Here is a 27,834-nt window from a genome sequence, read left to right on the forward strand (position 1 = left end):
TGCTCTACGACTCAAGCAGTGCCAGGTGCTCATTGATACAAACACTGACTGATACATAGCTTATCATTTTCTTCCAAAATCTAATCATCATGAATTAGAAATCTGCTGGGAAAACCACACCAGAAAGACTGTAAATGATGTGAAACATTAACTTCTTGGTCTCCAGTCACCAGATTTTCCTCTTTAATTTATGCTTTTGATTTGCAGACCTTACAAGGCCTTTAACACATTTTATAAAAACAGAACAAAATTAAATATTTAGGCAGAATAGAATAAAATAAAATGTCCCCCTAAATAGGTTGCAGATCTTGTCAGTTCTATTAATGAACCATGTTATAAAACCTCAAACTGAGCAGATGTTGATACAAAAATTTCAACATCTGTAAACACATGTAGCACCGATATGAAAGTTGAGCGTCAGTAGTTTTCTGGAGCCGCTTCCAACATCATTATATGAAATCAGGCCTTAAATGTTTGCAGGAATTAGTTCAAAATGGTTTCCGAAGCTCTTCTAATGTGTTTTCACCATGTCATTATACCATGTTGTTCAAATCTTGTTCTTGTTTAGAAACACAAACTTGGCCACATCCTGTGCATGGATGTCAATCAGTTGCTTTTTTATCCTTTCCAGACTTTTAATTGTGGAAAAACAACTTAACTTCATCATCCAGTACTCTATCATTCTGCAGCTTTATTACCCAAACATATTTACTCTATCAAACAGGTGTTTTATTATTGTGGCAGTATTCCCACATGGGGAAACAAGGCAGGAAAGACAGGAAAGACATGTTACAAGAGGGACATAATCTATTGTTGCAACATTCAGTATATTTATGTTTAAGTTCTTATTGTGAAGCGTTACAGTCACGTGTGCACGCATACACACAGAGCTGCCAGTATGCAAAGCGGTCTGAGGCTCAGTTCCAGCCCATTTTATAATTTTATAGCCTCTCTTTTTGTCTCTGTGTGTGTGTGTGTGTGTGTGTGTGTGTGTGTGTGTGTGTGTGTGTGTGTGTGTGTGTGTGTGTGTGTGTGTGTGTGTGTGTGTGTGTGTGTGTGTGTTACATAACATAAAGAGGGGCCAGAGTGACATCAGTGCTGACTCTTAACGAGCAGAGCTGAAATACAATCTCCACTTTCCTAACAAGCTATAAACCCAATCAATGTGAGTGTAGACAGCTGCTCGGTGTGTGTGTGTATGTGTGTGTGTGTGTGCGTGTGTACTCACAAAAGAGACAGCGGTTAAAAGAAAGTAAAGAAAAAAGCGTAAGAGGGGGTAACAGACGGGAAGGCGGAGAGAGAAAAACACTACCAAATAAATGACCTTATAGAAAGTGACTCAGTGACAGAAAGACACAAAACTTCACGGATGACAACATCAGAAACTCCTACAATAATCAGTCTGGGAAGCAGAATTTGGGGTTTATGGACAATAACTGTCTGGGAGTTTTAGATGCAGCAGTTTAATCCTCGGATGTCCAACCTTTAACATCAGTAAAAAGTGAAATAGTTCTTTAATTTGACTAACATTCAAACCATTTCTGTTTATTAATCACTACGTCTAACTCAAATGTTTAGTGAAGCCGCCACACAAAGCGATGCCTTCTTGGATATTTTCTTTCTTGTGTTAAAACAAACCTGCACTATGACTAGTTTAAGTTGTGACACATTGGATTTTGGACTAAATCGTTTTCAGTCTCGGGGTCTTGGTGATGCGCTTGGTGGTTCACTGTCACACTGGGACACTTGAATATAACAGAGACAGCGTTGTTTTTAGCTACAACAGAGCAGTCTAAGTGCCTGCTGTTAAAAAAGTATGAACAAAACAAGTGAACAAAAAATAAGGGACCCAAAATAGAGAATTTTTGGTTTATAGCACTGCACGAGGGAAAGACTAAACAAGACACCAAGTTCTGTGTCCACTAATTAGTTCTTGGTCCTGAAATTGTGAGAGTTAACAGATTTCCTTCCGCACAATGTGTTTTATATAAGTTCACCGACAAAGCTACCTACTCAACAGATTCAGACAGACTGACACACTGTAATCTTTACTGAATGTGCTTTGTCTCTGTCTCAACTTTTACTCTTGTGTAAACACACTCTTTTCCTTCCTTTGCTTATCACTTTTTTGTTTCTTTTTCTGTAATTTTCTGTCAAACACACTCTCTCTTTCTCTCACCAGGTCTCTCTCTTTCTCTCTCTCTCTCTCTTTCTCTCTCTGTCTCTCTGTCCTTCATCTTCTTCGCTCCTCGCACCAACTCTCGCTCTTCATCTCTACAGGTTGTTTATTTGAATAACCTGGTGACGACAGATGTGTGTGTTGCATGCACGTTCAAAGTTCATAGAGTGTGTCATGTGGCATTTACACAATTGAGAAACAGTGTGACACACGGTTTACACCCTCCACAGCTCCCTCCCACTCTCAGCCTCTCCACATACATCTCTCCTATGGATCGCTAACAACAGCTGACCACTGCGTTTTCATAAGCAGCATTACTGCAGATAACACTACATACATCATCGTCGAGGTCAACATGCTCTACATTTTCACATCCCAATCACATATCTGTACTTATGAATACACATAACATGTCAAATGTCTTTATGGAATATGTGCTAAGCAGAGCAAGGTACAGTATTTATTTACAACATTTCTCAGATAATATGAACACCTCCCAGCTGCTATATGAGGGTTTCTTAAAATAACGGAAATAACGCCACACAGAAAATATGTCAAAAACAATCTGACAGACCAAATCAGTTGAAGGCCTCTACTTATTTCAATTACTATTTTAAAAGATTTACAAGAATACCAGTTACCAATTTAACAGAAAAGGTATATTACTGAACCTAGCTTAAAAAGGAAATTTACAGAAGTGCATAATAATAAACAGTTTGATACGGGTTTTGTTTAAATTAACTAAACAAATAAACTCACACAGGTGTTTTCACTTATTCTGGCTGATTAGACCTTTTGCACAGGTGGACAGAGATATGATGGGAATAATGAGCAGTCACTGGACATTAATCTATGTAAAGCAAGGAATCTCTGTCCATCTGTTTGTGTGTATGTGTGTATGTAAATGTCCTTTGCATGTCTAGACAACCGTTTACTTCACACTTGAGTGCATTTGGACACCAGACACTTGTCCAGCGGGGGCGTGGCTTCAAGGCTCCGAGTGCTTGAGCATGTCGTTGGAGGGACCCAACACCACCTGGATGCTCTATAATGATACAAACAGACTTTTCCTCACTTCCTTAGAGTCAACGAGGACAAGCGGATATCCTACTGTGTAAGTTTTTGTCTTACTAAACTACACTTCACACTAATAACAGAACTCAAGTAACTGTGTCCTACTGGCTAACGTTCGCTTATAGTCGCTGCTTTGAACTATGCACAAACTGCAGTGAAGTTACCGCTATTAACACAGTCCCATCTCACCAGGTATTCACAGAGAAGTAATGGCTGCTCTCTAGCTCCTCCACAGGGTTACATTTATATCTCTGTCAGCATTGTTGCTGTTGTTTGCACTATACCTCATTTTCATTCTCATTTGAACCCTATAAAAAGATCTGTTTAAACAACCGATATATTTGTCCCCTTACATTGCAAAACGAGTGAAAATTGATAGAATCATGTTTTGAGTGGAGTATCCCTTTACATTTTTTAAGTATGTAATACAGTCAGGGCAAAAAATACTGCGATATAAATTTTAGGTAATTTTGCCCAACTTTTCTGTCAGCAGTGTTTTTTAGTTTGGAAAAAGTTTTAATTTACCCAGAATTAATGGAAAATCTGTCCTGCTTTAGATAGTCAACAACTCGATGGCTTTTTGCAACAGATCACTTTAAACGTCAAACTGAATTCTGACTGTAACTTTTAGCCACAGTCAAAGTCTAGCTTTGTGTTTTCTTTGCATGGAAAAACACAGGTGTAGGTAATAATAATATTAACGACTGCTTCGGTCAATCACTGTTAGTGAGCCGTGACAGGGAGCCTGCATTAAAAGTTATCAATTACGCCTGTGCCTTCCTACGATGTCCTAAAGCGTCTACTGTGAAAAAAGGTCTATTGACCAGCTAGTTTTATTGACTAATGTGTCTAATTCATTTTAATCCATGTACACTATTCTTAGTCAACTGCCAGGAGCAGATGACTGGTTCCGGTCTGGAATAAAGAGCTTTCAGAGGTTCAGCACAGAGACTAATCAAATAGAAACCAGACGCATAAGTCTAAAGACGCAACATTTATCAAATTTAATCCAACAACACGTTTCTGAAGATCTTAAAATTTGTCATTTCAAGTTTTTAGTTGTCTGTTTCATTTACATTTTTTAACACTTCATGATGTTAATGTGAAAATTATTTAGATGGTTGGGACCTCATGATCTATCCCTGAGACACACACACACACACACACACACACACACACACACACACACACACACACACACACACACACACACACACACACACACACACACACACACAACACACTTGTGGGAAACAGGGATTAGTAACTGATACTGAGAGGTGGGAGAAAGCAGTCTCCCTCTGTGGCCTCTTAAACCAGATGTAACCAGATGTAACCACACACACACACACACACACACACACACACACACACACACACACACACGCACACGCACACACACAGTTCCCAGTGAGCAGGCTTGTGGCCAGAACTTTTGTCCTTTTCTCAACTGTGTGAGCTGACACACATAATGTAGGGAGAGAGAGAGACAGAGACAGAGACAGAGGCCCACTTTCAGCTGTGCAGAGTTCAAAGACGGTGCTTCAATGCATCTCTGTAGCCAATGAATCTCTGAGACAGAGGACGACAACAACTCCGTGAAGGTCTTCAACAGTTAGACTGTCTGATAGTTGAATGGACCATTTGAATCATTATCTTCACATAAGAATAACAGACAAGTGACTTATCAGAAATCAAATCCTCAGATGCAGAGAAAGTGATGGGATGACCTTTATTTTATGAGTATGTTTGTGTGTTCTAAGACAGACATATGAGTGAATGTGTGAAAGTGAAAGTGTTGCTTGTTTGTTTAAGTCAAAGCAGACAGTGGGGGAGAGTGGGCGGGTGTGTGAGGTGATGTTGAAGAAGTAACCTCAGGGAGTCATGTTCATCAGATAAGCTCTATATGAGTCATGGGAGGCTGGTCCTCGGAGCAATGGGAGGATGACTCTCAATTTTTATGTTTCTGTAGAAAAACACACGGTCTTGATTACTGTAGAAATAAAACCTGTGATTTATCGAACATTTTATCTTCAAATGTAACAAACTTTTTCCGTATTTACTCCAAATTGGGCAGTCTTTATACCAACCTGGAGTTAAAAAAGTGGTTTAAGAGCCTTGCTTTCTTATAGACTCACTGCACTACTTTGTTGGATGAAATCCTTATGGCTCAAAGGTGCAAGTTTGAAACCCTGGACCAATTGGAAAAGGGGGTAAATGAAATAACGCTCTTTTCTAAAGGGGACCAGTTGAAGCGCCTCGTAACAAGGCAGTGAATCAGTAATGTATGAGATAATCTGGCTGGATATAGAAATATAAGGGTTTTAACATAACCCTTAAAGACTAATTTTTTTATGGATTACACCATTTTCAGAATCATAGTTTCTGTAAACATATGAGTCTTTTCAGTATAAAAAGGTTAAGTTAGGAAAATGTACAGCCCCTTTCTTCATGCTCTTCATGTAACAGATTTTAGTCCCACAACTGCTTTGTCCTATTTTAACTCATTAATTAATCTTTGAAGAGATGCTATAAAATAATCTAAAAAAAAAATGTGCAAAGTCGCTTTTCTTGGTTAAATAATTATCAACGGTGGGTTCAGTCATGAGATATTTGACGTCTGTGATCGGGAGCTGTGCTACATACAGGCAACAAAGCTTTTGTAGCTCTTACTGGAACTGTGGTTTTCAACCCAGTCACAAGATGATGCAGCTGTGGAGCATCAAAATGTATTTAATCACAAGATGTGCAAAAATATATTTTATATTTATTTATTTTTTACACAGTTAGTGTTGTATTCTTGTTTCAGTGGATAAAGCTTTCGTTTAACTTATGACCCTTGATTGTAAGATACTTCAACGTGCCCTAGGGGGAAACAGTGCTGCACGAAGCAGAAAGAACGATCTCTCTCTACCCTAATGCTTGTGACAGCTGAACAACAGCTCCTTCACCGACAGAAAGCAGACTTGTAGGTAACAGGGGGCATTGTCTCTGAGCACACTATAATGATACCTCACAGTTAAGACGTACTCTTAGAAAAGTCTCTAAATTCCCTCATTGTAGAGGCTCACACAGTGACTCTGGGCATTTAGGTCATGTTATACTTACAGCTTCAACCAGCACACTGGCATGCACACCAATTAGCTATTCTAAATACACTAATGTGTAAAATATGGTGCTGTTTTTGTGCATGAGGGACATTTACTGCAGCAGCATTTTCTCACATTGTTTCCCCTAAAGTTATGTTATCTTCAAAGTGATCATTATAGGTTTAACTTCCACTTCCAGAAAGTACATTTTCTGCAAGGAAACTCTAAGTGGCTACAGCAAATGTATTTTTTTTCACCAGGACCCCATCATCTGCTCCATGGCCAATTAAATATATGATATAAAAGGAACATGGAGGAGCTGTGACATGGTCATGTAGAAAAATTATAAGATCATCAGAGGGAATTAAAATACCAAATTAGTTCAATTTCCTTTTGTCTAAAAAAACCAAATTCTTAATACAAGGAGCCAATTCTTACCTTTAAGTGATACTTAATGCACAATGGATTTTTTCAGTATGAAACACTGAAAACCTTAGTTGTGGCTGTTGAAAGCAGCATTTCTGGCTGCTATTCATTTCTGATTCTGATTTATATTTTTATTAGGCTACTATTAGACTAACACAAAGTCCTGTTTTTGTGTGCACACCTACAGCTTTTGAAGGTAAAAAATCATATAGTGTTAAAATGAGAACCAGTGTTTGAATGAGAAAAAAAACAGAGAAGAGAGAGATAAAATCTGTTTTTGTGGAAAAAGGGCAAATATGCTGAATAAACATGGAAATGTTGTCAGGGGAGTTACTAAAGGAGGTGAAAATGTTTCTGAGAAAGAATGAGAGTGTGGAGAAATGTTCGGTGATGTAAGAGCAGCAGTATGTCCGCTGATCAGACAGCTGCTTGTTTCCACTTCTCTCTTATCTCTGATCGCACCCTGTGTGTGTGTGTGTGTGTGTGTGTGTGTGTGTGTGTGTGTGTGTGTGTGTGTGTGTGTGTGTGTGTGTGTGTGTGTGTGTGTGTGTGTGTGTGTGTGTGTGTGTGTGTGTGTGTGTGTGTGTGTGTGTGTGTGTGTGTGTGCCTACTGGACATTCTGATTACCTGCTATGTGTGAATCTTCCTGTCATGTTTGTGAATGATCACCTGTGTGTTTGAGTTTCAGGTCTTCCTATGTGTTGCCATTATGAACCCTCATGCTGTTGACTAAATGTTTGTATTTAATGGATTTTTACATAATTAAACTCATTTCAAGGATGTTTTTTAGCAATTATTATGCCGCCAAGCCAAGCCCCCGTAGCTGTCCCCCCCCCCCCATTAAAATCTGTCAAGAACCGGGGCCTGGAGGGATCATGAAGTAAAAGAAGACATGGAAAATGAGAGGAAGTGGAGTGAAGAGGTGACAGGAAGTGACAGTGGGTGGAGAAGAAACATGGGAGGAGGGGTACTAGAGAGGTGAAAGGGGGGGGTAAAGGATGTGGGGAGTTTTCCTGTTTTTCCATCCAACATGCTGAGCTTAATGCTGATGAATTACACACACACACACACACACACACACACACACACACACACACACACACACACACACACACACACACACATAGAGGATGTGTCTGGAACTGACATGGTGGTACATCCTGCCAATAATAGAACAGCTGACTGTGACATCTTCCTATATCAACTGCGCAGTGTGTGGTGTGTGTGTTTGTGTTTGTGTGTGTGTCCATGTGTCCAGGAGTGAGGACAGCAGTATGGGGTGTGTCTATTTATGAGGACCAATTTGAATTTCAGACCTTTGATAAGGTTGAACGGTGAGGTTAATGGTAGAATTTTAAAATGTAGTTGTCAAAGTTAAACCTGATTTAACAGTTTCTGGCCACTTGGGGGCAGCACAAAATAAACATAATACCACTTTAAACGATTTGTGTCTAAGATATCTTTTACACTTCCAGCTGACATGGAGCAACATTCGCTTCTCTTTGGAGTCACGTTTGTGTCAAGATATTGAATTCAAGTCCAACATGCAGTCTCTTTTATTTCAGTCTTTGGTCTCTACACACTCCTGAGAAAAATATCTGGCTCTTTGGCTGCTAAATGCTGCGCTTTGTTCACCAGCTGGTTGTTTATGACAGCTTGAGAGTGAACCAAGCTATTAAAGCTTTGGACAAAAAGGCTCTGTAGAGCTGACAGGAACTTTAGTGTAAGGTGGTAAGTTTCTGTTGGTTCATCACTATGAACCTATTACAATAAGCATAGTCATTTAAAAAGCCATCGTTTGTGTAAAACTATTGATTAGTGCAGCTTCAAGGTTCAAGGTTTAGCTTACAGAATGCATTGAATCAATGAGGGTCCTCATAAGTATAGAAGTACAGGATGTGTGGTTGAGTGTTAAGTGGATTTGGGGGTAAAACGTAACAAAACATTAATGAATATCATAATGAAGAAGAAAAAACTTTTTTTTAAATACTTCCTCTTTTGCAACCTTCATTTTAGTGAAAATGATAAGTGTTACGGCAACTAACTAAACCTCATATAAGATCATACTATTTTCACATAAATAAATAAAAAATCCCATATCAGAGCCGCAACTACTTCTACTATCACTGCAAATTATAACATTAGTAACAGGAAAGGAGATTCAAGGTGTGTGGCTCTGACAAAGAACATATAGTTAACTATTTCTGGTCAAAGCAAGTTTTTAAACTGCACTACAGTGACCACTGGAATGTGTGTGTGTGCGCGCGCAAGTGTATGTGTGTTGGGACAACTCTGTGCAACGTGAGTGCAACAAGGCGAATGCTTTTTAAGATCACGAGCAGGAGATCTTGATGAATACTTACAGTGTCTAACTACAACCTGCTATTGTGGTCTAACTTTCTATATAAGACCTGTTGGCTCAACAGCCCCCCACACACACACACACACACACACACACACACACACACACACACACACACACACACACACACACACACACACACACACACACACACACACACACACACACACTGCTATACATGCACAGTTGCAGGTCTAGTTGGACTCCTGTGGCTCTCTTCCACAGCCATCAGTCAAGTTTAAGAGTTTGGAGACTGAACAAACTCCCCCAACACACACAGCTGGACAAGGCCGCCATTGAGCTCCACAGAAGTAGCCTTTTAGAAACATTTTTTGTAGTTACTGCAGTGAAAAATCAGACTGGAACAGCTACCTACAGTGGCCTTTTGAGAAACAGCCAAACGTGTCTTCCAAGAAAACCGTTATAGAAATCCAAACATTATAGGTAACAGCCGTGGTTCATGTGTTCATGATGGGAAAGAGTGAGTCATGCATCTTATTTTTGGTTTAGTAGCCAAGAGCAGAGTAGTTTAAAATCTGTTCACTATACATCCGGACAAAATAGTCCCGTTCACACAGACACAAAACCCTAGTGTGTTTAGGCCGGTTTTCTGTCTCTATCAACAAGAGAAAAAACAAGAGGAAAAAAATCGGCCGATAATGTACAGACAAGAACAAAAGAAACATCCTTCCTGTTAAAGACAGGGATAAAATGTGTGTGTTCTGGTGTGTTTGTGTGTGATGACATTTTTAGATTCCAAGGACAGGGTGTGTTTCCTCTCTTGCTTTCTATTGTTCCTGCAGCAACACTGATCCTCAGGGAGCAGAGCAGCCACCAGGATGGCCGAGCAACAGCCAATAGCAGGGCAGGACAGAGAGGCCCCGAGGCTGATGGGAACTAAAGTCTGTCCTCTTTTGGCTTTCCTGTTTCTATGGAGATTTAAAGTATAACATTGCCCAGTGCGTCTTCATGAAAAGTGCTTTAATCATTTGCCATGGAGGGCAAATAGTCTCTATGTGATTTAAATGGGGTTACTGTCGGGTTTGTCCTCGTTGATTGAACTTGTGTGAGAGTCAGTGAAACACACTGATTGATGTGCTCTCTGGTCAGGATGAAACCCTCCGGGCTCTTAGCCCTTCATGGCACATGGCTATCTCTCCCTCTTTAAAGGGATCATAGAATAGCTGACGTCAGCATTATTTGTTCAAATGTTTTTGCTGCCATCTTTAGGACTTTCTATGCACACACTGTCCTACAAATAACAAAAGTAGAGTTTGTTCACGCAGAACTCTTTTGAGTGTGCAGCAAAGAGCCATCATGAGGCTGACTTTGAGTGTTTGGAGAACTAATGGACGGCTTGTCGGCACATATTTATTGACTTCTCAGAATGAATGGTAATATCTTTGGTGATCCCTTAACTTTTCATCTAGAGTCATCATCAGGTCAACATTTTTAATTTAAGATAAGATAAAGCCTTTATTGATCCCCAAAGTGGAAATTCAGGTGTTGCAGCAGCACAAAGACATAAATAAGTACAGATGAATAAAGAAAAGTTAAAAAAAAAAATGTCTATAAAATAAAAATATAAAGTGTGCCTGCGATTAATGTTAGTGCAGTTCTGTTGTCCAATACTTGCAAAAGTCTTGACATTCCCATCAGTCTTTGCTGCTATTTGTGTTTAGATTTTAGCACGCTATATACAAAGATGAGGAGCGTGGTTAACATCATACTTGCTAAACAGCTGATGATAGCATTTACCTCAAAGCAGCACTGTGCCAAAGTGTAGCTTCACAATAGACTCTTTTAGTCAACTTTACTATATCCTATATGGACTAAGTGAGAGTCACTAATTCTTAAACCTGCTTTTAGACAGTTTGATTTTGATGCGATCGTTAACTCTTAAAAGCCCCTGCTCTAATGAAAGGATCATAAGATTTCTGCAGCGGTGTAAGCATCAATATATATGTTAATGTGTATTTGTCAATGAAGATTGGAACCCAGCATAAATTAAAGATTTCATTCCTGCCTGACAAAACTACTCTCAGGGTGAAGATACTTTTGGAATGATGCAGTTGCAGCCCAAAACCTCGAGCAATCCAAATCACAACATCCAAAGCTTATTGTAGAAGAGTTCATCCTTAGGGGAACATGAATGTATTATCTATTTAAATAGGTTTTCTCTCAGTCTGGCTGATAGAACGGCTGCTATGAGTAGTTCAGTAGTTGTGAAGATGTCTTGTGCTGGACCAAAGTATTAGATGAACTAATTCACATTGATGGTTTTAGAAGTGAGATAGCACCATTCATAAAAATAAATAGAACAGTGTCCTGTCACATTTAGCATATAACCACTGAAAATATATTATTTGCGTTGTATTATGTAGGCAACCATCTATTTCATTTATGTTCAGCAGCATTTAATCCATTTTGTCATGTGTCTGATGTTCAATAAGCGTCAAAAATCTTTAGGACTTTAAGCTTATACCTATGTTCAAACAGGATGCTGCATTCTGATTTACTCAAATGAAGTTTAACTGGCATTGACAAATGATGCCTGATAAAAATGTTTTGGTTGATTCAACATCAGATCTATGAGCCGAATTTCACAGTAAAAAAAACATAAAAAAGCTGATGCAGCACTGGTTGTTTTAAATAAAACACACAGGAATACGGTTCTCATTATTTAAAAAAATGTATTTGTATGTACTTACATACTGGTGTCAAAAGAGTATGCACCAAAAATGTCACATTGACTCACAATTACAAAGAAAAAGCATTTTCTTTTTCTTCAATTACAAGTATTGAAAAAACTATGTACAGGAAAAAAAAAGGGCATGGTGACGAGATAGTACACTAGAAACAAACGTACAGTCACACAATGTGGTTTTAATGAGGCTTCTGCAAATAAAGACAATTATTCTTTACAGCTACACTGTCTTAGAGCTCTGAAGTTCAAATTGTATTTCCACTCAAAGAGTAACCTTGTGCAACCTCAACAGTTCAGCGTCAGGGCGTTTTCAGGGTGTGCTCACAAAAATGTTTTGTAAAAAAAAAAAAAAAAAGAAAGTACTGCCAATAAGGATTCAAAAAAAAAAAAAAAAAATACATTTGAGTGGAAATACTTTTTACCTTAAAACACATGTTCTAAAGATGATCTTAAAAATGTGTTACAATAGAAAGGAGACAGACAGGGAGAGGAGATAAAGATAGAGTCCTGGAGACGAGCTTAGTGTGGAGGACCAGGGCTTCAATCAGCACCTCTCTCTGGACGGAGACACAGAGACATGAAAGGCAGCGAGTCTTTTATGTCTCTGCCCGTTTTCCTTCTATCAGATCCTACAGTTGAAAAGTACACAAGCTCACAAAACCCTGGCATCTTTTCTTCCTCTGGAAATTTACAGATTTTGTTAGACACAAAGCAGGAATGGGGGGGGGGGGGGCTGATGATGGCGACATATTCTTGGTGATTGGGCTGTTGTGTGACTGAAAAAATTATCCTCACCTGTGAATGGGTGGGGAAAAAATACAAAATGGCAAACAAGAGCAACTGGACTAGTACCGTTAACCCGTCTGTCCATCTTGCTACACATTCAATGTCACACTGGACTGACGTGCACTCTTGCTGCATCTTTAATCTTTAATTTGGACTACAAAAGACAATAATATCCCCTCATTCAATCACTTTTTCTACCGTTACCTTTATACAATGCAAATCTATCTGCAACCATTTCGGGTCCCTTCTCTGGGTTTATATAACTTGAGGATGTGATACGGTGCCTATATATATATAAAAAAAAAGAATTCGTGTTTTTTTATGGCACTTTGAGATACAATGAATGCCTTGTAATTTGAACACAACACACAGAGAGCTTTGTGCGGTTTCATATTGCAAAAACTGCAATGACAATACATGTGTCACACTGTAGAATGTGAACGGCGATCAGACGCAGGTCACTACGAGAGCTATCCTAAAAGTCCACTAAAATAAAATAGTGAAACCGCCGTGTTGTGTGGAAAAAGATCTTAACAATAACAGAGTGCAGTGAAGGTCTGGTTCGTTCTGCATCTTCCTTCTAGTTACAAATAATTGGAAAATGATGTGCTATTCAACATGCCTGGGACTCTTTTTTTTTTTTTTTTTTTTTTTAAGAAGTCAGCGTTTGTCCAGCTTCTTTCCAGCGAGAGCAAAAACAAAAAGAAACTGGAGGGGTTGTTTAGGTGAGAATCGGCTTAAAACAAAGAACAAAAACTGATGATCTTAGTTCAGCCGATCTTACGTATAGCAATCGTAATGTATTGATGTTCGTGAGGTAAGGATTAAACAGAATGTGTCTCTGGTGTTATCTGGGTAGCCTGGGACCAGCTGCTCCCTCTGGGACAGTTTCTCTTTGCCTTTAGTTGCTTTTAGCCTTTTTGCTCTTGTTTCCGTTCTCCTCCGGCTCGGCTCCTGCGGCCTCCTCCTGGTTCTTCCTCTTCTTGGTGTCGTCTAGCTGAGCAGGGGATGGGTGTGGCCGGAGGGTGATGATGATGCAGGTCATGTTGTCACATCCTGTCCCATCTCCAGATGTGTCGGGGGCCAAACAGTGTTCCAACAGCTGTCGGGAGGACATATGGGGGTTAAAATTAAAGAGGCACAATCACATTTATTTATTCATGAGAAACGTGAGGTACCATAGTCAAGGTTTGGGAGTCTACTAAGGATACAAGCTAGATGGCATAATGACTCCAACAAATAAAAACAAGAGCTTAGTGACTAATAAAATACATCTTTTGAACAAATGTCCCGCCATTCTCCCTCTTATTGCTAATGTGGGTTCTCTGCCTGGTCTGGGAGTGATATTATGTATGCAAGTATTAAGTGTGTATCAGGAGCCCTCCCTCACCTCTTCCACTATGGATGAGAGGAGTCTGACTTTGCCGCTCTCGTCTGGTTTGATCCTCTTGCTGATGAAGTCCACCACCTCCTGGCTGCTCAGCACATTCCTGCACACAACACATATGGCAACAAGGCTCACCAACAACTACGTGACGGATCAAAAAGAAAGAAAACAACCTCACGTATGTTAAAATGGTAGTTGTCATGTGGATTCGTTCATATACTGTCCCAAGACTACGGTTGATTATGAACCCTATGAATAATCGACTACGGGGATAAACTGCCTATGACGACTAAAACTCACCAGATGCCGTCGCAGGCGATGACCATAAAGTCGTGGTCCCCGTTGAGCGTCAGAACTTTGACGTCCGGCATCGAAGAAATCATCTGCTCCTCTGGAGGCAGAGTCTTGTTCCTCTTATAGAAGTGATCACCTGAGAGTCACAGTCCAAGTTAGAAACGTAGGACAAGAGCACGCTAACGATTTAAATGCCAATTTTGAATCCACCAAATAAAAAAAGAAGTATATATTATTGACCAAGACCTGCTGTTGGGTTTACTTCTGATGTAATTAACATGAGTGCTAACAAGACTAATCTAAAAGTCACACAGAGAGTCATCCATACCAATAGCTCTGGAGAGGTTGAGTCCACCGTTGACCCGTCCGTCCATGGTCACTTTCCCTCCAGCATTTTTGATGCGAGCGAGTTCCACCTCGTCCTCTGGCTTGTGGTCGTACGACATGTCGACAGCTTTGCCTGCAGCAACACAGCTCTTAGAATTAATAAAACATTACTGCAAAGCCTTTTATTAAAATATCTGCCACTATGCAGTTCAAGAGCCAAAAACTTTGACTGGCGGTCTTCCCTTCAAGTCAACAATGCCAACGTTTAATCAGCTTTTAGGCTTTCAAGTGACGTGAAAAACAACCATGAAATCTACTTGTCATTGGAGTTAACACCTAAAAATGACCTAAATGTATCATATGGTTAGCTGTGCTTCTAATTAAGGGGGTGCTGCATGCAAGTGCAATATTGTAACATCCTGTATCTTTTTGATGCCATGCACTTTTATTATAACCAGCTTGTTTAATAGGGTCAGTATATGAGCTTTGTGTACCAGCAATATTCTCTTGGTATCGAGGGGCATTAGACATATATGCATGAAGTGCCTTAGTTTAATTCATAGACATTTTAAACATCTATTTACAATGCAACACTTCTATTAAGGTAAATAGGCATCAAGTCAGTTGGACCTACCGCGCTCAGACACCACGCAGCGAGAGTCTCCAGCATTGGCCACAATCAGCTGTTTTCCTCGGATCAGAGCCACGACAGCTGTGGTGCCGCTGTCTGAGCCAGGCTGCGTATACATGAACATGAGAGATGTGACGCACGTTAGAACCACCGTGGTGTTTAACGCCAACATTAAAAGACCAACTCCTCTTTCCACAAAAAAAAAAAACAGAACAATCTCTGTATGTCATTTCACCCCATGAAAGAAACAAACTACTTAAAAGCTTTTAGACATTTTTTTGCAGGGAAAAGAATTTCAGGCAGCCATCAAAGCTTCTTCCATTTACACAAAGTCATCACAAATCACTAAACTTGGCTTCTGCTGCAATGAGGCTATCCAACACACTGCAGCCTGGTCATTTGCTTCACAGCTGGAAATTCCAATTATTGTTAACTTGGCCAGCTCTCTAAAATAGCAAGCAAAAATCTTGGTTACATTTTTTTGATCATGTGTGAAATGTTGCGTACAATGGTTTCCATATGACTAATTCCACCAATTAACATTTGTACATGACTATATTTTTGTAGGGTTATAAGACTCAGTGTCTTATATACAGTGTATGGCAAGGCTCTGGAACAAGTTAACAGTGGAAAGGTGTCCTAATATTTTGGTGATTAAGTCAACTTCTTGTATCAGGGAGGTACTCAGAGAGCCAAAACTGTGAACAAATCAGCAGTGTCGTAACTTGACCAGGTCACTCTTGATGATTACATTAATTTGCTACAAATCGCAGTCAAGGTCTATTGTTGTCCATGGATAATATTTAATATTTATTTTACCGTATTGTGCTCTAAACAAACATCTGTGATCATAGGTCTGATGCACCAGAGCATTCACCTTTTACCCCAGACCTCAACATTAAACTGAATAAAGGTAAATTAATTTGGAAGCCAAAATAGTTAAATTATCATTATAGAAATACTTTTCTCAGCTCCACCCACATGACATTTTCACTGGAATTCCTCTTTCAACACTACAGCTGAAGAGGATATCAAGAAGTCAAGTCAGCCTGTATCCCCGGCATTAGGCACAGTGTGTTTGTATTTCATTTCAGCTGTACTGGTGATTTGTAAGTTGCATTAGTTTCAATCTCCTTTGTACACACCTCCTCCTTGCCATCCATCCCAGGTAGGCACATTTCCTCCTCTTCCTCTTCATCTTCAGAGTCCTCTCCCTCCTCTGTATCCTCCTCTTCTTCCATCTCACTGCTGTCACCCTCTTCCTCTTCGCTGCCATCCTATTTCAAAACAGCAACGGTTACAATTACAATTTCAGTCCTTTCAAGCCATCGAAGTCAGAAAAGCTTTCACAGCCAAATAAGACTGTTTATTCGGGTTTACTGCTCTCACCTCTTCATCACTGCCCTCCTCCTCTTCACCCTCCTCAGACTCCTCGCTGTCTTCAAAAAACCTGGACTTTGAATCTCCTGCATCCTTGGAGGCCAAAGAGGAGCAGGAGGGACCTGCGTCTCCCTCTGCCTTACCAGCCTTCTCTTCTCCATTGGAGCTTCCTGAACCTCCACAGTCAGCTGCTGTAGAGAAGATGTTGGGTAAGAGCTCAGATAAAGATGTTGTGCGTACTCATGAAGCCATTTCTACTTACTTTTAACACAACAGTAAATTCCTAAAATCATTTTTTTTTTAGTATTTGAGCAGGCAGATCTTTTTCACATAAAAGGATACACATTTAAATATTGCAATTAGTTTTAAACTTGAACATTAACCCAAGCTGTTTCTCATGTTATCTTCCTGAGGACAACAATGTTCTTGTTAAAGACTCCTGAGTCTCAGTTCCGTACCTGGACCACTGCCTTCACCTCCTGTTCTCCGACAGGCTCTCAGCTTCGACCCGCTTGCCGCTCCTTCGCCTTTCTTCACCTTCTTATTGCTCTCCTCCACCTCTCCATTTACTCCCTCCTTCTCTGCTTTCCCACTTTCCTCTTTATCTCCCGAGGCCTCGGGTTTCGAGGAGGCCGCTTTCTTAGCAGCCGCACTAAGAACAAAACAGAGAAAAGGGGGGGGAAAAGAGAAGCCAACCACATGAGTCTTAAACTACTGGTTTTTTTTACACAACAAACAACAACCTGGACACACAGAGTAACTAAAGCCAAGAAAGATGTGTCTGGTTTTCAATTGTTTTGATTATTCTTTTAAATTCACTGAATTCAAATAGACTATATATTATATATGTAATAATATCCCTACTTAAGGTGATTTGCGTTCAAAGAGGCAAGACATTATACTGCAATGTGTTCAGTTTTATGTCAATTATGGATAGCCAGAAAGACACAACTGTTACAAAAATCTGTGATTACTGTATAGGTAGACTTTTCCATAAAGCAACATTTCCAGGAAGTTCCACAGGCTCTTTAAGGCTCAAACTACACTTAGTCATAACCACACTGGTGTCCTTTTTATGAAAATTCAAAATAAAAAAGTGTGTTTGACTACCTGATGGCAGCTGCATGCTTGACAGCATTGAGGTTCTGGCCGTAGCGTACCAGCAGCTCCTCTATGGTCATTGTGGCCTCCTCATGGAGTAAAGCTGCCTCCTCGTTGTCCACTGAAAGGAGGGCAGAAACATGGAAACATTTAGATGATGTCATTATAATTAGGATTTGACAGTTCAACATCACTACATACATCTCGTTGTTATGGATGTACTCACAATCGTCCTCCTCTGCCACCTTTGGAGCTGGCGGCTCCTCAGTGGGACGCCCAGCAATCTGGACGAGCTCCTTGATGACTTCCTCCGTGGTCATTCTGCTGTCGATGGCCAAAAAGGCGTCCTCCAGAGCCTTAAAACATCATGCAAAAAAAGGATGGTTTGTCAGTAAAGGGTAAGCGTCAGTGTAATATTGGTTGACGGGAACATTTTGTGGGTCTGTTCAGTGTTTCAAATGCATCAGAACTGTGGAACAGGGGACAAATGGTGACCACACTGTCAGAATTCATTGCCTCTAACAACACCTAATTTGTAACTATGAGCAGACCTCTGGTTGTAAAGACGTCTGCTCTGTCAAACATGTATAAGACAGGTCATGCCATGGCTTCTCACCTTTTGAAGTTTACCATCTTTGTAGGTCTTCTGCTCCTTGATGATGTCAGGAAGGTACTTTGAACAGTACAGAGCCACCTCCTCACCTAAATGGTACAACAGGTTGTATAAATTCTCAGGATAGGTTGGTGTATACAAGGAAGTCAGAGGTATGTCAAACAAACAATAAAAGTATAAAATCCTGAGCAACACTTGATGGGAAAAAAAACAAAAATGGACAAGAACATTTGGGTCTGACTGCTGTCTGATGCCAAACATGAGTTTTGGAAGAAACGTTCTTTAGAAAAGTATTGTGCGCAGTGTGTATTGTCCATTGTTCATTTTAGGATTAGGTAAAGATTTGACTAAGACGCAAAATATCTTTAAGTTAGTCTTTTTATACTTTACATGCCAGAATTTATCCTGCAAAACAGTATTAATGGAACAAAGTGTGTACGTGCATTACCTCCGTGTCCATCATAGACAGAAAACATGGCCGTCTCCTCATCAAACTCTGGGATACAATTGTGAGCATCCTGAGGCAAAACAAACAGAAAAATGCACATTAAAATAGACAACGTGGCAGTTTACAAATTGTTGGAAATCATGGACATTACAACTCTCTCTTCAGGTAATAAAAAAGGGCAACCTGTACAGTCAGGTGAGACCTTTGTGTAATAACTTAACTCGTTGTGGCTAACTATCTGGTATTCTCATCAGAAGGGACTTAACAGAATGAGGCAATGACACTGGACTTCCTAGTATGTAGTAATATAAAAACTTTCTTATGAGAGCAGACAAGAGTAAAACAGCAGGCATCCATTACATGCTCTAGCGATGTTGGGGAGCCGTTACAATGCAATGCAGCATACCAATTAAGGATTTAATCCATCAATGCAGCAGATGCTCAGGGAACAGCTAGTTAAGATGTGTGACGGACTGTGTGTACTGTGGGAAGATCACAACCAGCCCTGTGCAAACAAACTCATACACAAAGAGGCCTCAGACCACTTATCCCGCCATTTACAACCAAGAATAAATCTTCTTCTCGTTGTGTGCAAGAAGCAGCAACATGGTTGTCTCTGATCAGGTCGTTTCTGTTTCCCCCCTCACCTCCATGGAGACGCGCCAGCCCTGCATGGCAGAGAAACCGTAGCTCATGTTGCTGTTGCCGCCATCGGAGGAGGTCTTGGCTGTGTTAGGTTGCGACAGATAAGCCCCCATGGTCGTCGGTTAATATGGCTTTACACCTGGAAAGAAGACGACACGGAGGAAAACATCACACGTCAGATCCACAGACACACGTATAACATGGTACATTTGTAACACTTCAACTAGCCTGCTAGCTAGCTAACATTAGCAACAGCACAACAAAAAGTGGACGCATCGGCTAGCTAGCATCAGCATGCTAACCCAGCTAAACTTCCAGCCCTAACCTCTGCGCAGCTGTAGAAACATCCAACACAACTCTGAGGACTCGTTTACCTATTCTGACAGAGCAGGATGAGTTTATGACCGGGTCCCAGAGAGAGAGCTTCACGTAGAAGAGATTGCACGTGTGAGAGGAAAAAGCCGCTATCAACACAGACGGACCCGAGAGGAGCTGTGGAGGAAGAGAGGGGACGCGCACGTCCCTTTCGTTCGAACTAGGGGGCGTGTCCCAGACGTACGTCATACGTCATCACGTAAAAAATATATCAACGATTAAACACTCATAGGCACACATATTTAAGAGCCCCCACCCTGTCTCCATGGGAATAAAACACCAACACTCAAATATTCTACTTTTATTCATTTAACGTCCCTTTGAAGTCATCTTGCATCTATTTTTGGTTGTTTTCCAAAACATTTGAGAAATAAGCAGCTAGTGCCAAAACATCACAGATTAAGTCAAATCAATAGGTTTAGGAAAATGTACTTTTTGGTGTAGTATATAATTTGATATCAAAGGATAAAGGAAGATGTCCAATTTCCTTTTTCATCACTGCATCTGAAGTCATTCTGCGCAGAACAGAGGCCATACAGAGATCCAGCATGGACTGAGGCTCTCAGCCTTCAGGCTGGACTTATATCTGTGTTGTGCATCCCCTCAATGTGCACAAAGGCATACAACATATTGAGCAGTACATACATCATTCAGACATCGTAAAACATACACTTTTTGAAATACCTTCCTGAGAACCTAGAATCTTCCATCTGTGTAAACATCACTATAAACAAGGTTGTCATGTAGTGTGTTGGTCATGAGGTCATTGTTAGGGCAGTTCCTGAGTACCCAAACTCCCAACATCACACAGCATGCAACAACTTCATGGTTTCATTATAGTAAGGTATAGCAGAATATGATAAAATACACTACATTGGTAAAAAATAAAATAAAACTGTAAACTATTAAATCTAATCTGATATATCATTTATATCTAATCTATTATATTTAATAGCATCAGGTTCTTAATTTTATTTAATTTGTGTAATTTACAAATATATTAACAAGTACAAATGCAGATGTATGCATAAGGCTAACATAGCCAGTAACTTACAGTCCAGTGTTAAAGTCGATTAAAAAGTAAAAGTATATTGCAAGAATAAAGATTACTGTGGAAAATATAAAATACAAATAGAAGATAAATATATAGAAAAATGAAATTGTGCAAAGGCTAACAGCCAGTAACTGACTGACCTTTATGTGTGTCAACATAATATGTTTTTATATCTTATTATATGAGCAGCATCTGGCTTGTGATTCGATGGTACGCCTGTAGTGCGCTGTACCTCCCCTCACCAGTAGGTGGCGACAGAGCGCCACCTCGTGGTTTGACAACCGCCAAACGTTACATGAAGAAGAATGCACGTCAACGATTCAACAGCGCGCGGGAAACCCGGGTGAGAAGAGGAGATGGATGCCCGCGGAGAGCTCGACGAAGAGGCGGACCACCTCCCTCCGTCGGCTTTGAAACTCTACGAGACGCAGTTCTTCGGCTTCACCCCGCAGACATGCATGCTGCGGGTCTACAGCGCCTTCCAGGACTGCCTGTACGACATCCTGCCCGTGGTGGAGAAGGTGTGCGTGAGGCAGCTGGGTAAAGGCGAGTCTACGGAGGCCGAGGAGCTGCTCCGGTCTCGGGCCCGGGAGTGCAGCCGGAAGCTGCAGCAGTTCCTCGAGGAGCGGTTCAAGCAGCTGTCCGGGCGGATGGAGGCGCTGCTGGCCGACCGCTGCTTCTCCGTCCCGCCCAACGTGCTGCTGCCCGAGGACCAGCTACACAAGACCTACCCCCAACACGTACAGGTGGTAATGCGACTAATACTGTGATGAGTTCACCTAATGCACACTTATATATGAGGTATACTGGTTTAGTTACTCACAAATCATGTACTTTACTGTGAATGTTTGGACCAGGTAATGTTAATATTTGCAGAAGGAAAATGACAAAGCTGCAGATCCCTCATTGTTTACTCATCTACTATCAAATTGAAGATTATAAATTGATAAATTGTCTCATATACAGTACCAGTCAAAAGTTTGGACACACCTTCTCATTCAATGTTTTTTCTTTATTATTATTATTGTTTTCTACATTGTAGATTAATATTGAAGACATCCAAACTATGAAGGAACACATATGGAATTATGTGGTAAACAAACAAATGCTCAACAAACCAGAATATGTTTTATATTTTAGGTTCTTCAAAGTAGTTGAATGAGAAGGTGTGTCCAAACTTTTGACTGGTACTGTATGTATTGGCTGATTTTAGCTCGTTTATTTCACTCTATAAAGTAACAAAAGTTAAAAGTGACAAATACAGTCACAAAAAACCCCAAATATTTAATTTAGTTAATTTAGAAACTGTGACACCTTTTTAAATAGTTTGTTTAAATGTCAACTGTAAAAGCTTTCTCTCAGTGTATATCCTGGTCACAATTCTCAAAAAAAAAAAAAAAAAAAAAAGAATTGTCAAGTGTATATGTGTTTTATATAAAATCATTATTATTGGTATTAACCACAGATATTGGCTGAGCTATATTGATAAATATCATCACAGTAATCCCTATCAGTGTATATTTTAGATGATAAGTGAGAAGGAATTCTCAAAGCTACATTTTAATTAATCAAAACTCACAATCTCACAATTATTCACAATTCTTTGTTTGTTCAGTTTCCATGGTGATGGCTCAGTTTGTATCACATGAGCTAAGTATTAAACTGTAGTCACATGATGACAGGTTTTTGCATCTATCTGCTGAGGACTGAAAGTAATGGAAAAACTCACCTTTTAATATTGATTTTTTTTTTTTAGTTGTAAAGTTTTATGATAAAATGAATTAGTCAATTACTCTATCAGTATTGATGATTATATGTTTATTCTTACAGTGCATTTGTTAACAAATATGGTTTGTTGCTGAAAACAGGAGACTAATGTATCCGTCTGTGGTTTTAACTTGGTCCTGCTCCATCAAGGAGGTGCTGAGGCGGGAGTCGTCCCTTGCTGACCTCCAGAGATCCTATGAAGCAGAAGTTTGTGCCAGACAGGCCCTGCTAGCTGAGCTGGAGGAGCAGAGGGAGGTGCAGAAACAGCTGGACGGGATTCTGATGTGGGTCAGAGAGCTCCAGGCGGCCTGGGTGAAGGAAGGTAACGGCAGCTTCCACGACAGTTTCCGGCTGGTGATGGAGTCCGTTAAGAAGCTGCAGGAGGCCGTCGGGGAGGTCTGCAACAAGGCGCCTCATTGAGCTGGACTCACATTTGTTTCATTTTGTAAACAGATGATAAATCAACAATGAATTCATGCAACAAAGAATGTAAATATCATAGAACTGCACACATTATCTTTCTCTTCTGTTGAGACCGTTGGCCAACGTTAACAACAGTTTTTGTCTAGTTGGACAGTAAGTTTGAGCCACTGTTTGTCAAGAATACAACGTTCATTCCCTGTGAAAAGAAGACAAGGACAATAATTCCAAAATATGCTTTATGAACATCTATCATAATTTAATTATTAACTACACAACAGCAACGTCAGCTAATATTAGTCTAGTTAACCTTTGTAAATGTAATGTAAATAATAAAGTAAATGAATGTATCTCTGCCACTTTAACTGATTTTTAATACTCCTTAATACTTTTTGTCATCTACTGTACCACCCCATTCACTCATCACTGTTGCAAAAACTCAGAACACTTATTATTTTATAACTTGGTTTATACGTTGGGGCTGGTCATATTTTTGTTTCATTTGATTTCACTGGATAGCATTTGATTGTTGAGGCGTTTATGATATTGTGTCCACTGCCTGGAGAGCTACAGATTTAAGTTGCAGTGGTGTCCACCAGAGGGCGCTCTCTGCACGTTAACATCGCTCACCCAATATTATCTAGTTGATAAACTAGCAACTGAACATTCATAACATTTTAAGGTCCTCCAAGAATCCTGGTTTTGCAATTAAAAGATCAAAGTTGGAGACACTGAACATTTATTTACATTTACAATTCTGTTTTATCCAGCCTTTGCTTGAAGGTTTGACTGTTGTTTAAAATGTTCGAATTCTTTTGAATTCAAATAAAATTAACTAGTTTACAGCACACACTAGACTGTACAATGTGCCAAGCATCCCTATGAAATTAGGAGCAACACTATTGGTTCATATTGCATAATTGGGCCAAGAAATAGACAAAAACATTTTTCTAGTTGTGATGTATAATATATATATTGATGGAATTTGGTTTGTCAAGAGTACACATTTGCTAACACTATAGGTTATTATCATTACTATTTCCTTAAAATAATAAAGACTTATTGATTATTAAAAGCTTCAGTTTCAGGTCCTGGTGTTGGGCTTTCTGGCTCACTGTCATGACTTTCTGGGACACTTGCATATAACAGAGCTAAAGGTAATGTTTATCAATACACCTGTGTCAACATGTTTTTTCTCCATCAGGACAGTTAGTTATAGTAATTTATTTCTTAAAAAGGGCTATATGATCATTTCTTCTAATTACTGTTTTTATTGATTGGTACTTTTATTTTCTGTTAAGCAAACTGAGTTAGTTATATGAAAATCATCATAAAGACTGCATACTATAATTTAATGTAACAGTGGGATCATTTCTTTTAACTTCTTTCACTAAAGAAACAAAAGTGATTTCACAGCGATATGAATTGGACAGTAGGGGGCGCTAGTGTTTATCTATTTGCTTTGTGCAGGATGATGCATCACAGAGTTCACACCACAGCAGCTTCAAAATGTGTCTTTAATGTCTACTGCTACCAGAAAATTTGACTTGTGTCTTATTAGTTCACTTATTACCGCTGTCATCACGGGTCAGGCTACTCAACAAGGATTTAACGGACAGAATATTTGTTTTGATGGTCTGGAGTTGAAAGATGTAATTACAGCCTCTGAACGCCCGACTCACATGGGAAGGTGAAAAAATAATCCTTAGAGCTTTCAATAAAACATTAATTACTGTACTCTGATATATTAAATATCATTTAATAGTTTATTTTTTTATTATTGCAATTTTCTTATATTCTATATTTATGTTTCTTGATTTTTGGACTAACTTTTACTTTAAATTATTTTTTGCTGTCTTACTTTGTTTACCTTACTATGTTGATGTTATGCACCATAACTCCAAAGCAATTTCCTTGTGGATACGTGATAACTACGAGGCAATAAACCAGATTCTGATCCTCAAAATTCAACAGCAAACTGATATCCATTGTCCTTGTGATTGGTGAATAATCTATGAGTACAAAATATCCACAACTTGAAGCCTTTATTACATTGGAAGAGGAATTTCGCTGTAATTGTTATTGCTGATGTCGAATTCACAGTGCCAAACAACAACAATTGCAAGTGAAAGTAAACAACAACAAGAGGTGTAGTGTAAACACTAAACATTTGTTTTAACATTCCTGGAGTGTGTTTGTGTTTGTGTGTGTGTGTGTGTGTGTGTGTGTGTGTGTGTGTGTGTGTGTGTGTGTCTGTGCCCCACCTGCCTGTTGTGATTAACTTGAGAAATGATCAGTCCAGATGGGGAGTTGTTAGAGCAACTCATTATTTCTGTTTATGTGTGCTAGTAGAGCAGTATTTCTTGGGAATAATGATGTAACAGGATGTAACTGCTTCTTGTTTAGAGCTTTTTGTTGGTTTGTATTGCTATAGAAACTCCAAAACACCTCTGAGGTTGATTAAGGATACAAGCATCACTTGACAAACCAATTTGTTGTTCAGTTTAAAGAGTGCTGTTTGAAATTAGTGTCGTAAAGAAAATGAGGCAGAGTTATATTTCATCTTTTTCCTTTGGCTTGGCAATATTTATAAATCCAACCCAGAAACACTGGTCAGTGGTTTCTATGATAGAGATGTTTTTACATGGACAGCTTTAAAATGGTCTGTGCTGAATATATCCTGCATTATGTCAGGGTAAGAAGTATTAGGAGGACTTTTTGTGATGTGATAACACACTGCAGACAAATCAATCTGCACTCAACTCTTATTGCCAGATTGAGAACAGAATTAGAATAAAGAAAATAATAAAAGCAAACATGATGGGATGATGAGTGGATTTTTATACTTAAGTACTGTATGATAAACTACCACCAAGTCTGGTTTTATCCGAGATAAAGTAGAAGATTGTATATGAAGTAGTATATTGAATATACTATGTTGACATATATGTAATATTTACTTCCTCCACTGGACACTGATTGAATCTTTATTGATTACTCACTTTACACCAACCATTCACATTTATCCAGTTGGGTCTGTGGAGATGTTGTGGTGGGGGGGCTACTTATTTATTTGACTTATGTGGGACCCTTGTAGACCGCTTTTAAATGTATACGATGAGGACAGAAAAGGAAGACACACTTTGTTTTCTCTGTTGACAGACAGCGTTGCAGAGCAGCAACAGGAGTTTGTAACCTTGAATTATGTTTTCAGGAGTCACACCGTGCAGATTACTGTCCTGCCTTAATCTTTGATATTTGGATACTTTGACTTAAAACCTCTTTGCCTTTTGTCATTTTCTGCTCAGAACCTGCTCCTATGTTGTATGAATAGTAACAATATGTGTGTTTGAAATCAACTGTCAGCTGTTTTTTTCATATGTTTGTGTACAGAGGTACTAAAATCCTAAACTCTCCCTTCCTTCAGTGCATGTCATACCTTCTAGAGCCTATACAAGATGTCGTCAAACAATATGAGGACACAGCTGTATGTAGCTGGCTGCACACACACGCCTGCGTATGTCTTAATCCTGCTGGCAGAGAGTAAATAAAGTAATCTGAGGGGAATAGAAGTGTCTCATAAGCAAGAGAGAGATCCAAACAAGTGTCAGTGAGAGGGTAAGAAAAGTGTTTGAGTGGAGTTGTGTAGTAGAGACCCAAACTCTCCCACTGCTCTCCTAAACAGCTTTGGCACTCAGACTTGATGTCGTCTCTGTTTACATGTGAAAACTACATGAGTCCACACTTTTCAGGTTGTTTTTATAAAGATCGCTGTGATTTAGTTAATTTAAATATTTTTTCTGTTTCTGTTGTCAGACATCTCAGTGACCATAAAGAGAGTTTATAATGTTAATGCATAATTGAATTCTTTTCACTATCACTTCGGGCACATATCGTGTCTTCTGAGTGAGTTAATGCCATAACCTGTCTATCGGTTGAATATCCTCAATGCACAAACCAACCAAAATGTGGACCCACTTGTAAAAACTCCACAGGGTACCTTTAAAGAGAAAGAAGTTCACTAAATGTGGGCTGAGAACTCTGAGATTTTTTCAGATTTAACCCGCATAGTGTCGACATAGAGTGTCGTGAGCTGCTGTGTGTGTTTGTGCACATGTGGGCATTTCAGTGGTGCAAAGTTGTTAATATTTGTTAATCAAGTGTTTACGTGTGTGTGTGTGTGTGTGTGTGTGTGTGTGTGTGTGTGTGTGTGTGTGTCTGTGTGTGTGTGTGTGTGTGTGTGTGTCTGTGTATGTACGTCAGTGTATGAGTGTGTGTAAGTGTTTGTCTGTATCAGCTGGAATTTGTGACCAATCTTTATGTTGTGTGAGCGTGTGAATCTATATGTGTGTGTGTGTGTGTGTGTGTGTGTGTGTGTGTGTGTGTGTGTGTGTGTGTGTGTGTGTGTGTGTGTGTGTGTGAGAGTGAAGACAGCATATGGACAGTGCCCTCCCTTCCTGTTAGGAGGGGAACAACGTGGTTCTCTGTGAACCACAGCTTGACCTCTGACCTCTGAGGATCAGACACACACAAAGAGACCGACACACACACATAAACCCAGATACCTACACATACACAGATATGCATCCACGCTCAGCCGGCCAGCTGTTCCGCACCGACCGACTGTCCAACACAGAGACGGAGAGGTGAGAGTGACAGTCGGGCAGACAGGATTGTTTTCTCAGGCTGTGAGAGTGAGGCTGGAATTCACTCTGGCTTTTTTAAACCCACGTGTCACCCAGCAGGGAAACCAACACCCAGCAGCAGAC

The 27,834-nt window shown here is 39.7% G+C and overlaps 2 protein-coding genes across 3 annotated transcripts; one reads left to right on the top strand and one right to left on the bottom strand.

Moving 5' to 3' along the window:
* Positions 1-11,996: 11,996 nt before the first annotated feature.
* Positions 11,997-20,676, bottom strand: ppm1g (protein phosphatase, Mg2+/Mn2+ dependent, 1G). Of its 2 annotated transcripts, none has more exons than XM_054612504.1 (14): positions 19,824-20,676; positions 19,452-19,588; positions 18,805-18,874; positions 18,360-18,445; positions 17,970-18,099; positions 17,753-17,864; positions 17,101-17,294; positions 16,652-16,830; positions 16,408-16,539; positions 15,266-15,368; positions 14,633-14,764; positions 14,311-14,440; positions 14,014-14,113; positions 11,997-13,725 (listed from the first exon to the last, which is right to left on the bottom strand). In XM_054612504.1, the coding sequence occupies exons 2-14, from the start codon at positions 19,560-19,562 to the stop codon at positions 13,525-13,527; spliced, it is 1,680 nt and encodes a 559-aa protein (XP_054468479.1). In that variant the 5' UTR covers positions 19,563-19,588; positions 19,824-20,676; the 3' UTR covers positions 11,997-13,524. The 2 variants fall into 2 exon arrangements, with proteins under 2 accessions (XP_054468479.1, XP_054468471.1); XM_054612496.1 differs by having other exon boundaries at positions 16,652-16,833.
* Positions 20,677-20,883: 207 nt separating this feature from the next.
* mis12 (MIS12 kinetochore complex component) lies at positions 20,884-24,997 on the top strand. Its single transcript, XM_054612515.1, has 2 exons — positions 20,884-21,624; positions 22,796-24,997. Exons 1-2 carry the CDS (start codon positions 21,235-21,237, stop codon positions 23,063-23,065), a joined length of 660 nt encoding a protein of 219 aa, XP_054468490.1. The 5' UTR covers positions 20,884-21,234; the 3' UTR covers positions 23,066-24,997.
* Positions 24,998-27,834: the final 2,837 nt, after the last annotated feature.

This window comes from Anoplopoma fimbria, chromosome 2 (assembly GCF_027596085.1).
Source record: "Anoplopoma fimbria isolate UVic2021 breed Golden Eagle Sablefish chromosome 2, Afim_UVic_2022, whole genome shotgun sequence".
NCBI classification, from domain to species: Eukaryota; Metazoa; Chordata; class Actinopteri; order Perciformes; family Anoplopomatidae; genus Anoplopoma; species Anoplopoma fimbria.

Excerpts from the sequence above, each read along its gene's own strand:
- ppm1g (XM_054612496.1), bottom strand. The coding sequence starts at position 19,562 with ATGGGGGCTTATCTGTCGCAACCTAACACAGCCAAGACCTCCTCCGAT. Across the intron at positions 17,865-17,969 it reads GGTGGCAGAGGAGGACGATT|TGGACAACGAGGAGGCAGCT; the intron begins GTGAGTACATCC and ends CCCTCCTTTCAG. Across the intron at positions 14,441-14,632 it reads CAACCTCTCCAGAGCTATTG|GTGATCACTTCTATAAGAGG; the intron begins GTATGGATGACT and ends TGTGACTCTCAG.
- mis12 (XM_054612515.1), top strand. The coding sequence starts at position 21,235 with ATGGATGCCCGCGGAGAGCTCGACGAAGAGGCGGACCACCTCCCTCCG. Across the intron at positions 21,625-22,795 it reads CCTACCCCCAACACGTACAG|GAGGTGCTGAGGCGGGAGTC; the intron begins GTGGTAATGCGA and ends TGCTCCATCAAG.